Genomic DNA, 16671 nt, shown 5'->3' on the forward strand with positions numbered 1-16671 from the left:
GTTGAGTTTCATTGCTATGATAAATACATGTAAGTCTGAAGTTATTTATTTTTCTTGATTTTTAACTAATATAGTCAATCGTCATCTTCAGTTCTGTTATGATTTACTTAAATAGCTATAATGACTGTTGCTTTAGTTAATGTAGTTAATCGAGGAGTGAGTTTTTAGTCTCTTAATTTAATTTATTGATAATGAGAAATGGAAATATTTATGCTAACTCATGTTTTTAATTTCCTTCAAAAAAAAAAAGTTTTGCGTTCTTTTGCATATTCCGGTTGCTGCCATCGATCCATCTAACCACCCTCAGACCCTTCCGCATTGCGCAATAAAAGTTATGTTTGGTAACCAACCATTTGCTTTATTAATTAGTAATCAAATGTGAATATTTCTACTAGCAACTAGGTCATAACATTGTTACTTCTCAATTCAACCATCTTGATGTCTTTTACAGGGAGCTATCACTAAACAAATGACTGCAATAGAAGAAATGGTTGCAAGTGAGTACAATTAGTCAGACCCTCATCTTTGTGACAAGATCTTGAAGATGGTCATTTGTGAAGCGTTCTAGTTTGCTATTAGTTGCAGTTTTAGTTATTGCTCTCTCAATATATTCTTTTTCTTTTTTTCTTTTTTTTTTTCAAAGGATGATCAGTGTATAATAATTAAACTTCATAATTTCTTTGTGCTTGGAGCCAAGTTGTATGTACACATTATTAAGATTTCATTTTGTATATGTACAAGTAAAAGATTTCATTTTTAACTATTTGGTGTCATACAAAATGGACAATAATGCAGGGATTTAATAAAAATAAATTTGAAAAAACGACATTAAAGACAGCTTTAATGTCGGTTAAAAAAAAATTAAAGACATCTTTAATGTCAGTGGAAAAACGACATTAAAGATGTATCATAAGTGACATTAAAGACATATTTAATGTCGATTTTCCACCGACATTAAAGGCCTTCAATAACACCTTCAATGTCGGTTATAAACCGACATTGAAGCCCAACCGACATTAAAGCCCTTTAATAATGCTCGCAAAGATATCGGTCGTCAAGTGACATTAAAGGCCTTTAATGTCGGTTAAAGTTCAGATTTCTTGTAGTGATATGATATTATCAGAAATATAGTATAAATTATTAAAAACACAAAAAATATTAAGTACAATTTACATATGTAACAAATTGTTTCATTCTTTATGTTTCAATCTACAAAATGGAAGAATAGTAGTATTAACAAAATATAAATTCAATAAAATAAATACTAACCACGTAAATGTTTAAATTTTTTAATAGAAAATGTTACACTAAAAACTTACTAACTAAACAAATTTGGAATAACTTACTTGTAAATATTTTTCTTTTACCACTTTCTATAAAAATTTATGAGATAAATGATTGAGCGTAAAACTAATAAAACTATTGATAAAAAAAATGGTAATTAATGAGAATTTATTAGAAAAATTAATGAGGGTTTATTAGAAAAATGGTAATTAATGAGAATTTATGAAAAAAAATGGTAATTTATGCCAATTTATGAGAAAAATGTAATTAACGAGAATTAATGAGAATTTGTAGAAACTTTCTATAAAAATTTATGAGAAAAATTATAATGAATGAGAATAAAACTAATAAAAATATTTGTATACCAAATAAGGTTTTGGTTTAAGGGTCAAATCGGAGTGAATTGAATCTAAATGCATGAAAAGGGAAAGAAAGGGAAAGACACGGAGATGGATTATTTAAAAAATAATAATAATTAAAAAGATTGGGTGAAGAAGCTGAGAAAGTGTGAAGAAGAGAGCGGTGATCAGGTGAAGAAGAGAAAGTGGATGGCTCGACATTTAAAAAGAAAAAGGACGGGTCTCAAGACCCGTCCTTCTACAAGAGGACGAGTGTATACGTTCCACACCCCGTCATCTTTTGAACCATCACCTCATCGATGGCAACAGACATAGAGTTCACTGGTGGATAGCATTCGAGCGTATGTCTGGTTTAAAGACCAGACATTCTTTTTCTTAAAAAATATAGATCAGATCCTCAACACCCAACCTATTAAAAACTACAATATTAAAATAAACATTTTCAAATATACTACATATCTCTAAATATTTTTTTGATTTGCAATATTTAAATAAAACATCCACAATTACCCACCTTTTCTCCAATTATATATTTAATTACTTAATCCAAATTTCACCATATCACACCTTTTTCATAAACTTCCAATTAAATTAATTAACATCCTTAAACAAAATAATCTTTTAAATATACGAACTTAACATTTAATTGATTCAAGATAATTAAAATAAAATTACCTCAAATTTAGGATGTTACAAAGTGTCACAAAATATCCAATGGAGAAAAACCTGAAAAAAGAAGTGGATGCATTAAGAAGAAATTAATAAACGTTGAGACAAAGTTCCAGAAGGCTAAGTGAATCCAAGCATGCAAAGACGTGCCTGGAAGCTAAAATAATTAGTGTTGAGGGGAAAATTAAAATATCTATAACAACACTAACTAGTTTAAAAGTTCATGAAGTATTGAATATGTAAATTAAATATATCTAGAATTATATAAACAAATATCTCGTAATAAAAAATCTACAAATATTTTAGACTTTGCTTAGGTCAAGGAAAAATATCTTAATATAAGAATAAAGTAATAAATATCTAGAATAGTTAGAATTCTAAAGCTATCTTTTTATTTGGATTCTAGGTTGTGCCTTCCATTGTAAACCAAGCAAAGGAAGTAAGAGACTTAGAGAAAAACTTTGAGTGAAAAGTGAGTGAGTATCTTGAGAGAAAGTATATCCTCTCCAAAGTGTCCCTCAGTGTTCTTTTTCGATAAATTTTTTTCTTTCTTCCAGGAGAGTCTCTTTCCTTTTTGTCAATTTTTTCAACGTTCTTTATCCTAGTAAGATATATCTTTCGAGCCAATAAACCTATGTGACCACTAACTTCATGAATTTTTTATGTTAAAATTTCATTTTAAAGAGACCTCACAATATAAATTTTGTAAGGCGTAAGATATATATATAGATTACTCGTCTTATTACTAATCAACCGGTGTGAATATGAAATATCATGACCTTTAAAATGTTATTAACGTCGGTCATGTGCATGAAACCTAAACATATGTTTGTTAAAGAAGAAAAAGATACAACCCAGGAATAGTAAATTTAGAAAAGATATCATCTTGGAAATGAATTTACTCTATTGTTAGAAGAATAATATTAGAAACTATTAAACATTTATCATTAAACACAAAATTGAAAGTTTAGACATCATGTGATAACTATTGAATATTTAAGTTTTTCTGTTTCTAAAATTTTGAAAATCTCAACGTTGACAATAAAACATAGAAACCCATATAATTTTTATAATTGTGTACTTTTTCCCTTTGACTTTTGACTAATTGGTGTGTATTCGATTCATACAAATGTTTGACTTTGTTAAATCATCAACTGTTTAAGAGTTAAAGTTTATAAGTGAAAGTAAATTTAATATTATTATATACCAAGTATTTATAGGAAAATTTTTATAAATATAATAAATGGTAAAATATTTACAGCTTGTCTAACAAAGCCCATGAAATTAGCCTATTTTAAAATATTTCAGGTTTGCTTTTCCCTTTTATCATCTTTCTTCTCTGTCGTCTTTCTTCTCCTATTCGTCGTCTGCAATTTTTCTTTCTTTCTTTCCGTCGTCTTTCTTCTTTTTTTTTTTTTTCAAACTGCTATTTAGTTTAAGATCATGTATAAAATATAAAAGATCCATTTTTTTCAAACTTTTATTTGGTTGTTCAAGATCATGTACTAAATATAAAAGACTTAAAAAAACATTGTTTAGATTTGGATAGCCAAATATAAACGATCGTGTACAAAAAATAGTCAAATCTAAACAATCATGTACAAAAATAAATAAATAAATGATTATGCACCAAAAGAATTTTAAAAAAATTGTTTAGCCAAATCTAAACGATCGTGTACCAAATAATTTTAAAAAAATAAACGATCGTGTAAAAAAATCTAAACGATCGTGTACCAAAAAATCTTGAAAACAATCGTTTAGTTAAATCTAAAAGATTTGTACCAAATGTTGAAAAAAAATCATTTAAATTTGACTACTCATATTTGGTACACAATCGTTTACATTTGGCTATTATTTCATACACAACCGTTTAGATTTGACACGATCGTTTAGATTTGATTGTTTAGATTTGAGTAGTCAAATCTAAACGATCGTGTAACCAAATTAAACGATCATGTACAAAAAAAATTGAAAAAATAAATCGTTTAGATTTGGCTATCCAAACCTAAACGATCGTGTATGAAACAATAGTCAGATGTAAACGATCGTGTACCAAAATATGTAGTTGAGGGGGCATTTTTTGTATTTTTCATTGTGAACCTATGAACTTTTTTATTTGGAATTATTTTATATAATGTAAATATTTTGTCGCTTTATTATATTTTTTAAAAGATCCCTTGCGTGCAATTAATTTCGTATTAATTAGTTTAAATTAATTACCTTAATTATAATTAAGTTAATTTACATAAATGCTCTATCATTAATACTAAATCATGAATTGATTTAAATAAAAGTACTACAAAGTTAATGCCTAGGGAGAAAAAATAAAGGAAAATTTTAGTTATAAGTTTGGGCTAAAAGCTAAGGGTAAAACATAGAAATATTATATTGATGTCGAAGATATAGAAACCAAATCCAAAATTTCCGATAGAAAACACAAAACCGACAGAATAATGAAAGCTAAAACGATTCAAAATAGTTATTTTATCCTAGTTTTTTCATGGGCCCAATTACTGCATATCATAAGCATAAATCTCAAAAAAAGAAAATTCCTACAATTTAAAAAGTTAAAATTCAATTATTATACTTTCCTCTTTGATAAAAGTTTTCATAAATGGTCTCTCAAGATTTTATGTAACGGCATAAAAGGACAAATAACTCACTCTTAAAATTATATATATATATATATATATATATATATATATATATATATATATATATATATATATATATATATATATATATATATATATATATATATATATATATGCCTATGTATGTATATGTCTATATATATGTATAAGTATTTATAAGCATGTATAAGTATGTATGTATATGTATATACATATATGGACTCATCTTAAAAAAGAAATATTTTCAAATATAATTATAAAATATAACAAGATTTAAGATTTATCTTATCAACGTCTATAAATGATATTAATATACTGGTAGAAGTTTATCGATGTTTATTTGTAACTATCACTAGTATGTTATAAAATTTTGTTATATTTTATAATATTATTGGCATTTAAATTATTTTCCTAAAAGTAAAAGATTGCCGGCAAAAACTACTTTGGTTCATAATGGTTAATATAATATTATATTAGTGGATAATTAGGAAGCTATCCACTAATGAACCGACAAGTTGTAGTAGTTTAATTATTCAATAGCTATCTTAAATAAACCATACAAATATCTAGATAAAGAAGATTGTTTATAGATATGATTCTTATAAATTATATATCAACTTTTTGGAAGCTTATACAACCTAATGAACATGTGGAAGATAAAATTCAAATGAGAAATGGCCTACATCATATACTTAATACCATAGACAATAATTCATATCATCAACTACTTCCAATTAACTAATCATTCATTAAAAAGAAAATCTACTTCCACTTTAAAAAGTAGTTTAATTATTATTATTTCACACCATTTTTTCATATCTCTATCCCATTTTATTGCATTTGAGCTAAGAGAAGTTGAAGAAAAAACACTTGAAGGAAAAGGATGGAGGGCAATACAGTGTCTTGCTTCATCTTGCTAGTTCTTCTATTTCTTCATATGGTGAAGTTCAAAATTTCAGTGTTGTTACTAACAACGAATTTCAGTTTTAGTTTTATATTTCTGAAATTTAAGCTTGTTTTTCTCCCAATTTCTTATATATATATACATATATCTCTTGCAAATATGGGTAGAGAATAGATTGGAAAACAAAGAAACTTAAATCATTGATTCTTGTAAGTAGGGTTTCATCACTATTTAGAAAGGCATGATCAATATGGTTGCCCTTGGTGCACTAAATCATTTATTTTTTTCTAATTATGATGCATCTATTGTTTGCTTCTTCTAGCCCTCTTCTTTTTTGGTTTTATTTTACATTGCTTGTGCCAATGAACGCTCTGGTAATTGTTTTTTTGTGCCAATAATACATAGTCTATTGGATTTTGGGTATGAAGAGGGTAATGATAGATGTGCAAACCTAATTGAGATGTCCAGCATATATACTACCGATCCCTCCTAGCAAACCCTTAAGTTTCTTGTTAAAATAATGTGAAAATAGTGTTGTATAAGCTCAAATTTAAAATTTAAAAAAAGTATAACGTTTATCAAATGGGTCATCAGTATCAACTTTTCTGGGCAAAAAAATCTCACATAAACTAACTTTCACACTTTGCAGTTTGCTGAAGGAAGAATTGAATCTTCCATGAGCGAAATTGTTGAAAAGAGGAAACAAATTGAGATGAATGATTTTATTGAAGCAGCATCAAGTACAGTACAAAATCCCATCATAAAAATGGTGACCTCAATTGGAGATAATATTCAAACTTCCCAGGATGATCAATTTCCAATGAAGAACAATAATAATCATAATGATCATTCTTCTTCTTCTACATCTCATATGAATCACAATATAAACCCTTTACTCATAGTTTTCTTCACAATCAATGACCTAAAAGTTGGGAAAAAACTCCCAATTTATTTCCCTAAAAGAGACCCTTCAAAATCCCCTCCATTTTTACCAAAAGAAAAAGCTGATCAAATCCCTTTCTCCTTCAAACAACTCCCACAAATCCTGTCTTCTTTCTCTTTCCCTTCAAATTCCCCTCAAGCTCAAGCAGTCAAAGAAACCCTCCAACAATGTGAGCTCAAACCCATCAAAGGAGAGACCAAATTTTGTGCAACTTCAATGGAATCAATGTTGGATTTTGTAAAAACATCCTTAATAATTCCTAAAAAATCTTCTCCATTATCATCATCATTCAAACTTCTCAAAACTTCACATCTCACAAAATCCAATGTCCATTTACAAAATTACACAATCTTTGATACCCCCAAGTTAATTTCAGCCCCTAAGCTCGTGGCTTGTCATACTATGCCATATCCTTATGCTATTTATTATTGTCATTACCAAGAAGGAGATAATAATGTATTGAAAATTGCTTTAGAAGGTGAAAATGGAGATAGAGTGGATGCTTTGGCAATTTGTCATATGGATACTTCTCAATGGAGCCCTACACATCCTTCCTTTCAAGTCCTTAAACTTCAACCAGGAGACATGCCCATTTGTCATTTCTTTCCTGCTGATGATTTTGTTTGGATTCCAGCTCCTTGAAGCCTTAATAATTATGTGTAATATTTCAATATCTCTCTTTAATTTCAAAAAAAAAAAAAAAAAAAAAAGATGATAATATATAGTAGGATATATGTAAGGTTAGTTGAGAAGAGATGAGAGTGGGAGATCAGACCAGAGGTTGGAATGCTCCTATCTTCTCTCATGTTTGTTTTGAATTAGGTAAATATAAATTAAAAGTATGATGGGATGTGTTTTCATATGATCATGCAATAGCGTGTTTATAACATGTACGGGTGTAGATCATCGATGATTATGTAATAATGTATTAATATTATAATGTAATATTAGCATAATTTTTGGTATTTGTCCTTGAACTTTGTCTAGTCTTAACAAGAACTTACATGGGGCGGAAATCGAACACATGAAAACAGGGCTGCCATATGATCATGGTTTGCAACCACAAAAGTTCCAAATCCCCATTATTCCATATGTTGTCAAACTTCAAAGTAATGTTGTTCATGATCATGTTACATTGCTTGGCACATTGTCACAACAGTGGTACTGACATCATTGCCAAACTTTCAGTGGTTTACCTTGTGCTCTTTGTTTGAATATTGGGAAGTTGTGATCTCGCTCTTTCAATGCCTAAAAAAGTGTAAATTTTATATTTGGACTATTCTTCATTTATAAAAGGCCTCGAACTGGATATCCCTCTCGTTATATCTTAATCCTAATTGGTTTTTCTTGTGCATGAGTGATTCTGACACGGTGAACCATTTAATTTTGTTATCAATTGTAGATACCCGTCTTGCATTTGGGACCATCTCAGTGATGTGGTTGGGGCTGGTTTCCAGAAAACATTAAGTCCCTTATTCAACAACTGATTCTCTTCAATGTGGCTGCATGCTGTGGTTCTATGGACAATTTGGAATGGACGAAACAAAAACGTACTTTTAAGAAGATGCACAAATGCTCTTCTAATCTGGAAGACATTTGCTCTCTTACGAGTGTTTGGTCACAAAGGAACAAGCTCTTCGAAGATTATAGTTCTCTTCATATTGCCATCAATCTTTATGCTTTTTGTAATTTATAATCTCTTGCTTGTACCGTTGTTTTCTTGGGCTTATCTCCGGTCTTTTGACTGATCTTTTAGTTTCTTGAGCTTTTTGTAATTTCTTGGCCTTATCATTATGAAAGTGAAAGTGTTAAAAGAAGGTGTTAATTGAGTATTTGAAAGGTTTGGGTTCATCCACTTATTCAACTTATCTTTTAAAAGAAAATTATATGAACTCTAAAATTAAAATTATCTGAAGTAATATTATTGTTGTCACTTTATGGTGCACTTGGCTTGAAAAAAAGAGTTGTGGCGCACATTATCAAGAGTTGGCGGCTTACAAATTCTTGTAGGTCACTTTTACAACTCAAGATATACTCAAAAGTTAGAATGACATAGAACAACATCATCGCAACACTTTAGTACTTATGGCAAGAAAGAATGGATAAACTTTTCAAAGGTGTTGAAAAACAACACTCTAGCACTCTAGCTCATTTGTGACTTGACATTTATTTCGTTAGCTGGTCTAAGGACGTACTTAGATCTTCCTTTTTGGTATTATGATATCTTTGCTATGGCTCTGAATTAGAAAGCTTTTCTTTGATTGTCTTTTTCTACTTTTCTAATCTCTAGCTTGCCTTGTTTATACTCTTCATTTTTAATATATGCATAATTGAGTCTCGGGATATGATAGAGTTCTAATGAATTTTGTGCAAATCATCGTTTTATGCATTAAAATAAATATAACATAGAAAAACAATAACAAATATTAGAAGTAAGGCCCAAAGGGATTAGGGCCCCTCAAGTCTGTAATCTAGTAATGGTATAAGAAATGAAATGAACAAATTATCAAAAATTGTTCTCGTCCAAGAGCGTCCCCCAGCCACCCACATCTTCGGTTTCGACCAAGTCTTCCCCATCCCAAGCTTTGCATTTTTCTTTCTTTTCATTTTCTTTCTTTTCATTTTCGTTCTTTCTTTCCTTCTTTCTTTCATTCTTTTGTTCCTTCCTTCCTTTCTTCTCGTTCTTTCGTTCCTTCCTTATGATTTCAAAATATATATATTGAAAATATTAGGAAAGTAACTGCAGATGGCAATACAATTAGTGAAAATATTTATAAAGTATAGCAAAATTTTGGAATTTATCAATGATGACGTTGCGACACTTTGAAAAAATAATAGCTGAATCTAACAGAAGACACACAATGTCAAGCACGATCTAACCAAACAATATGTTCAACAAGAGAATTAATATGAAAGCAAGCAAAAAAAAAAAAAAGTAAATGACACAAAGATTGATAACTCAGTTCAGTGCAAAATCACCTACGTTTGGGGGACTGTGTTAAGTGAAAATAAACTTTACTATATAAAGAGTTTAGCAATTAAATGATAGTATTTATATGATAGACTCCCACTTCAGTGTCTCCTATATAGCTTGCTCTTTCAATGTTTCAACATAAGCTTTCCTTAAGTTTGAGCTCCCTTTCACTTTCTCATTATATGCTTCTTCAAGAGCTTTACATGAGATCCCCTCAATACGATATGTTAATTAAGCATTCTCTAAGAGTGAGATCCTTTCACATTTACTATATTTAGGTTCTTCCTAAATACAATATCAATATCGAACTTCTCTCAAGTTCGGCGATGGCTATCGAACCAAAAGTTTCAACGAAAAGTACAAGGATTTTTAATATTAATACATGAAGGCTGAAGCTTAGACAAACCCTAAGTTCAAAACGTTTAATGTACACACTTTTCTTATGAGGTGGCTAACCCTAAAATTGAATAAGAGCACCATATAAATATGGGGTTGCTTTTAATTTGAAAATGTAGCACCCCAAATTTAAGGTAAATTATTTGTAATTATCTTAAGTGTAATCTTTGAATTTTTGGGTGTTATTTAATTGTTGAAATATTTAATTGGTAGAAATTGGAACTTATTAATTTAAGGAAAAATATCTAATTGTTGTATTTGTGAAAATTTAATTAATTGTATGATTAATTGATTGTGAAGTTAAAATAATTATATTATAAGGGTATAATTATTTAAGGGTATTTGTTATTCTTTGAAAGAATTTTAATTAACTATGTGTTTGGGTATATAATTAATTGAATTTAAGGATAAAATAATTATATTATAAAGATAATCTAATTATTTAAGGTTATTATGTTTTTGGGAAGATAAAGTGATGTGATTGGAGAGAGGAAGAATATTTGATTTAAAAGGGAATTTGACGGGTCTTAAATAAAGTGAGAGAAGATATATGGTTGGTTTATTTGGGAAAAGAAGGAAAAAAATAAGTTAAAAATAAAATATTATTATTATTATTATTATTTTGTTTAAATTTGGCATGGGGAGTTGTGTCATCTCCTTCATTGAGAAAAAGAAAAAAGAAAACCCTAATCTCACAAACCCTAAAACCACTTAATCCGCCGTCACCATCTTCGGCCGAGACGGCTGCCCTAGTCTGTCGATCCGTGCAAGCCACTCGTCCCAAGCACGTCAGCCGTCCGTCTCCGTCTCCGACGTAAGTGTAGCCGCTCGTCCCATCACTGCTCCGTTGTCCGCAAACCGCCACAAACGTCACCGTCGTTGAATGCAGCCCACGACCCGAGTCGGTCCTCTATCCGTTCATCGTCGCCCCGGGTTTTGTTTCATCTCTTTCGTCATCAGCCATCGTCGTTCCGTCAGTCGTCGCCTCGTTCCATCATTCGTTGCCCCGTTCAGTCAGTCGTCGTCGATCAAACGAGTCGCGCTTGAGAGAACTGCGTGCAAGCGAGTCCAAGCCGAGCCGTCCGGTCTGAGCAAGCCGTGTATGTCCTTTCTCAAATCGCCTCTGTATGTGGAAGCCGCACGTGTACGTGCCTCCCAGCCACACGTGAGCCACACACGAGCCGTCTAAGCCGCTTCCAGCCTTAGCCTTAGCCTAAGCTGAGCCGCCAAGCCTATTTTGGCCTTTTCACCTATATTTTTTGGTAAGTTTGAGTTGGATTTTGGTTAATGCTCAAGAAAGAATCAGTTGGAACCTTAATTAATTTAATTTTGGATTAAATTGAATTATTTTTTCTTAAAGGATTGAAGTGAGATGTGGAGTGTCGTCCTACATTAAGGTTGAGTTGGATCCGACATTAACTTTGGGTAAGTTGAATTAACTAGATTTTTGAATCCTAAATCAACTGCAATTTATCATTTTAGTTTCTTTTACCCTCATTGTTTAGGATTTTTCCTTGGGAAGCTTGACCGTGACTGTTATGATAATTTCGGTTTAACTAATCTCCAGGTAAGAGATTCTCCTACTAGACCTTCATATTGAAGTGAGAGCTTACATGAAATTCTTCTATTATGCTTGATGTAGCTGGTATGCATAATATGATCATGTGTATGGTGATTGGTAGTTAGAATAATTCCATGATTATGATGACTGATAGGTCCGATTGAGATATGTTATGATGATAATATTTAAATATGAATGCTATGATTGATACTTCTGCCATGTTTATGATGATGTGATGATATGTTCATGCTATGAATAGCGTGTACTGTTATCTTGATCTATTAGAGTCGTACCCACATGGATGTCCCTCGGGATCACCACCTTTTTTTATGACTATGTAGTCCAACGGCATCATCAGTCCAGTATGACATCGACATGATTATGAGTGATTCGACAAGGTCACTCGCAGCCTGATTGTCTTAGTGTTTCCTTCGGATACACTAAAGACCAGTTTCTCCTAGGTGTTCCTTTGGGTTCACCGAATATCAGAGATGTTCCTACGGGATCATAGATCGTACATGTTCGGGAACATGCCAGTTTAAGGTAGCACTTTACAAAACTCTAATAGGAAGTTAACAGGCACCTAGCGGGACTAGTTGTGGGTCCCTTACTGAGTATATTTATATACTCACTTTTTCTTGTTTAATTTTATAGACAGAGGTAGAGGTAAGGGCAGAGGGAAGCTGACGAATGACAAGAAGTGGCCGTGGCGAGTCATTGGGAATACTTTTGCTTCCGCCTTATGTTATTTGTTCAGATTTTAGTATTTATGTAATTGTTTTTATTGACTTTCTCCTTTTAAAACTAAATAAGGCCCGAGTTAGGATTTTATTTAAATTTATTTTTACATACATTTGTTTATGATTTTAATGAGTAATTTGATGTTTTTTTTATTTTCTATTTTTAATTTAAGAAATTTTATTTATTTTTTAATTAGTAATGATTTCGACCTAGTATAAGAAGTTGGGTCATTATAGAAAATATATTTTAGGGATAATAAATATTAATTGCAAGAGAATAAAGGAAGGCATATACAGCTAAAGAATCAAGATCCACAAAATCTACAAAGCACACACAATTATATATGGAAGGAATGTTTTGTTGTTGTCCGACATTCCCATTGTTGTTGCCAATGTCTTACATGTTGTCCAATATATTGCTCAAGTTTTGCCTTTAATAAAATTAGTCAACCAATGCAATAACACACTTGTGTCTCTATCAACGTTAGATTTTGAAATTTTTCTATATTATATTTTATAAATATATTTGGGTTCATTTTTCTATATTTGAAATCTACCAAATATTAATAGATAACAAAAAGAAAAGTAAAAATGAGAAAACAACGATAAACAAGCATAGACCTTAAAAAATGGGACATTTGAAGGTATGTCACTAAAATAGAACCTACTAAGTTAGATTTTGCCCTGAACTAAAATGATTTACTACAACAGTTAAGAGCTTGCATGGTATAATTACATAAAAGAACTTTATTTGCTTCGAATCATATACTTGTTGGAAAGAAATTTTGGGGTTTGAAGAAATTTGGAAGAAGAATTGAGGAAAGAGTCTACACTTCAATTATTAGACACTTTTTTTTTCTTGATACAAATGGTATGACATCCTATTATTTATTATTCTAGTTGGCACCCCTAAATGTATAATTAGTATTTAAATATATATATATATATATATATATATGGGTTAGTAGGTGCACCTTGACATCTCTACTAGGTAAACACCCCTTAGAATCCTCATCATCACCACTTCATTGATATAGAAAGAATTGTGTTATATGAAGCAAGCAGAATATACAAATGCTTCTACGAAATATTCTCTACAATTAAATCCCCTTCTCATATTTTTTAGATATTTCTACTCTAAATATCTCCTACATTTAATTTCTCTAGAATATTATAGTAATTACTAGGGGTGAAAAGGGTTTGGTTCGATTCGGTTTGGTAGCCAAAACGATTTATTTATTTGAATCAAACCATATTCATGCAGTTCAGTTCAATTTCAAATTCAATTTTGTTCTTTAAATTAAAAGTGGTTTGATTTTGTGTTTGATTTCTTTAAAATATAAAAATAAACAATAAATAAATAGTAGTTAAAAATGGTTCGATGTAGTTTAAAATTCTTTTAAACTAAGTTGTACTGCACTTTTATTGAGTTTTCAATTCGATTTAGAAATAGAGCCGTTTGAGTAGCCACCCCTAGTAATTTCTACTTCTGGAAATTGAACCTTTATTTGGACTAAGCTCAAATATTGTTAACTCAAAATCAACTTTATATTTTAACCACACTTGCTAAATTTGAAGTTAAGTCCAAGTTCCAAACTAGTTCTAAGAGCTACTCTGACCAATGGAAGATTCAATTCAGGTACTCATAACTTAATGAACTACTCCAATTAATGTGCCATGGGAGAATAAGAATCACAAATAGTTTGAAATTTTGAATTTTGAAACTTTAATTAATTAACAGAAAACATAATATAAAGGCAGTAAATAGAAAAAATCAATAAATGAGAAATTTCTATCACAAAAAAATACAAAAAAAAAAAAAGGCTACTTGTATAAGAGCGTCCCTCAGAATTTCCAAAAATAGACAATAAAACTCTACATTACTCCTTGAAGTACGTCGAGAAATAAGGATACTTGGACTTTCATATGTTATGCTTTACTTACTTATTTTAACATATTCTCAACATATTTCAGTTAGCCAATTTTCAGGTGCTCAAATAACTTATCAATGCTCAATAATCGCAATCCAAACCCTCGACTGATGACTACTGACTACACTCCTCTCCCAATTTTATGTTTAATTCAACACAACAAACTACTATAAAGTAATTTTAATTTTGTTCCCAATGATATAGAATGGTATTAGGGTGTATCTATGTCTTCCTTATTCGATTCTCTATTGTATCTCTATAATAATGAAAAAGAAAAAGAAATTAATGGTTGGATTATTAACCCTAAGTAATTGAATATGATAATTATTAACCTTTAGATGTAGAAGAGAGAAATTTGTAAGTATTTTGAATTTGTAACACGTGTTTAATAGAGGAAAGCAAAATTTCAAACTTTACATCCAATGATTATTGAGACATGGAATTCAATTTTTATTTATTATTTTTTCTTGCTTGAGTGGTAGTAATTATTCTAGAAAAAACTAGATGGAACAATACACAACCAACGAACTACACAATCCAACGATGATGATTATTAGGAACACCATATCATAACAACAATTGTATCCAACCGTTATTAAGAAATAGAAAATTTTGAAACCCCATAATCCTACGGTTGTTATAAAGAAATGAAAGATCCTACGGTTGTTGAAACGTAAATAGATTTCAAACATGCAATCCAACGATTGATATGTAACCAATAAAGATCACGCATCATAACAACCCTAATCTTCAATAATCTTCCCTCTAAAACTCCATTTCTTTCGCTTTATAAAACCCTTAACCTATTCTCAAGCCATTTTCTTTCTCATTCTAGAAGAACAAGAAGAAAAGACCTAAAGGATGGCAATCGACATCACAAACCAAACCCTCGACCTTCAACTCTCACTCCGGCCGCCTTCCGGAGATCTCAGGTCTCGCCCATCGCCTCCCGCCATCGGTCATGCGAGGGCAAATGCACTAACCAATAGGAGAATCACTCGCAATTTGGGAACTCGTCGATCATCTCTCCGACGCTGCAATTCTCGATCGCCAAGGACTACCGAGACAATCGAGCCACCATATCCATGGTCAACGAACCGACGAGCCATGGTTAGAACCCTAAACGACTTAAGATCAAGTCAAATCCTCCAAATCACTGGGGACGTCCGGTGCCGACAGTGCCAAATAGAATACACAATTGAATACGACATGGTTTCAAAATTCGAAGAGATTGCGAGCTTTGTAGAGGAGAACAAGAACTTGTTTCGTGACCGAGCGCCTCGGTCATGGATGAACCCTAATTACCCTACATGTCGATTTTGCGGACACGAGAACGGAGCGAGGCCAGTGATACCTGACGAGTGGAGAAAGATCAACTGGTTGTTCTTGCTTTTGGGAGAAATGCTTGGAGTTTTGAATTTGAATCATCTGAAATACTTCTGCAGTTACACTAACAATCATCGAACAGGAGCAAAGAATCGTCTTCTTTATCTAACGTATATCACTTTGTGCCACCAAGTTGATCCTTCTGGCCGTTTCAATCGAGTTTAAGTTTGGATTATTAATTAGTATTATTATGAGTAGTAGTAGGATTGTCTTTGAACTCGTTTGATTAGGAACAAATTAATTAGGATTATGTGTTGTAATTTTGGATTTCAGATTGTTTGAAATCTATGTCGTTTGGGAAATGTTACGTTTATTGTTTAGTATTATTGTGAGTTTAATTTGTGTTTTAGTTCAAATGTACCAATTCAAAGCTATAGCCTCGAGGAAAATTAGGCATAAAATTTGGGTTTTAGCGATTTGGTCATATTTGAATTGGTATAATTTCTTTCTGATTAATATTAAGAAAGAAATCTGTTTTTTTTTTTAAGATATTGTTATTTCACTTTTATTTATATGTGCACTTCATTTATTTATTTATTTTTACCATATTATCTATATGGTAAGTAATTTAGGGTATGTAATTTAATTTTAAAGTTGGAATTTTTAATTTAAATCGTGATTAATTTTTTTAACAAGATATCTACTAAAGTAGAGATCATAAGATCGTTTAATGCCTTTATCATATTTCACGAAGCTTCATCATATTGCATTCATTCATAAATCAATACAAGAGCTAGAGGTGACAAGATCAAATTTGTTGTCTTGTGTAGTAATAAACTTTGCATCCCCTATGTTTTACTGAATATATCATGGGAGATGGTAGGGTGCTATAAGCATGTTTGTTCAAGGAGTTGTTTACCCATGGCCGCATGCCCGAACATCCTCAAACCA

General features: G+C 31.0%; 2 protein-coding genes across 2 annotated transcripts; both read left to right on the plus strand.

Moving 5' to 3' along the window:
- Positions 1–5712: 5712 nt before the first annotated feature.
- On the plus strand, positions 5713–7757 carry LOC103489595 (BURP domain-containing protein BNM2C-like). Its single transcript, XM_008448819.3, has 2 exons — positions 5713–5885; positions 6499–7757. The coding sequence occupies exons 1-2, from the start codon at positions 5829–5831 to the stop codon at positions 7432–7434; spliced, it is 993 nt and encodes a 330-aa protein (XP_008447041.1). The 5' UTR covers positions 5713–5828; the 3' UTR covers positions 7435–7757.
- A 7498-nt stretch (positions 7758–15255) lies between these two features.
- On the plus strand, positions 15256–15945 carry LOC103489770 (uncharacterized). The gene has a single exon (XM_008449077.2). The coding sequence runs from the start codon at positions 15256–15258 to the stop codon at positions 15943–15945; it is 690 nt and encodes a 229-aa protein (XP_008447299.1).
- Positions 15946–16671: the final 726 nt, after the last annotated feature.

The sequence above is a fragment of the Cucumis melo genome, chromosome 1 (genome assembly GCF_025177605.1).
Source record: "Cucumis melo cultivar AY chromosome 1, USDA_Cmelo_AY_1.0, whole genome shotgun sequence".
In the NCBI taxonomy this organism is placed as follows: Eukaryota; Viridiplantae; Streptophyta; class Magnoliopsida; order Cucurbitales; family Cucurbitaceae; genus Cucumis; species Cucumis melo.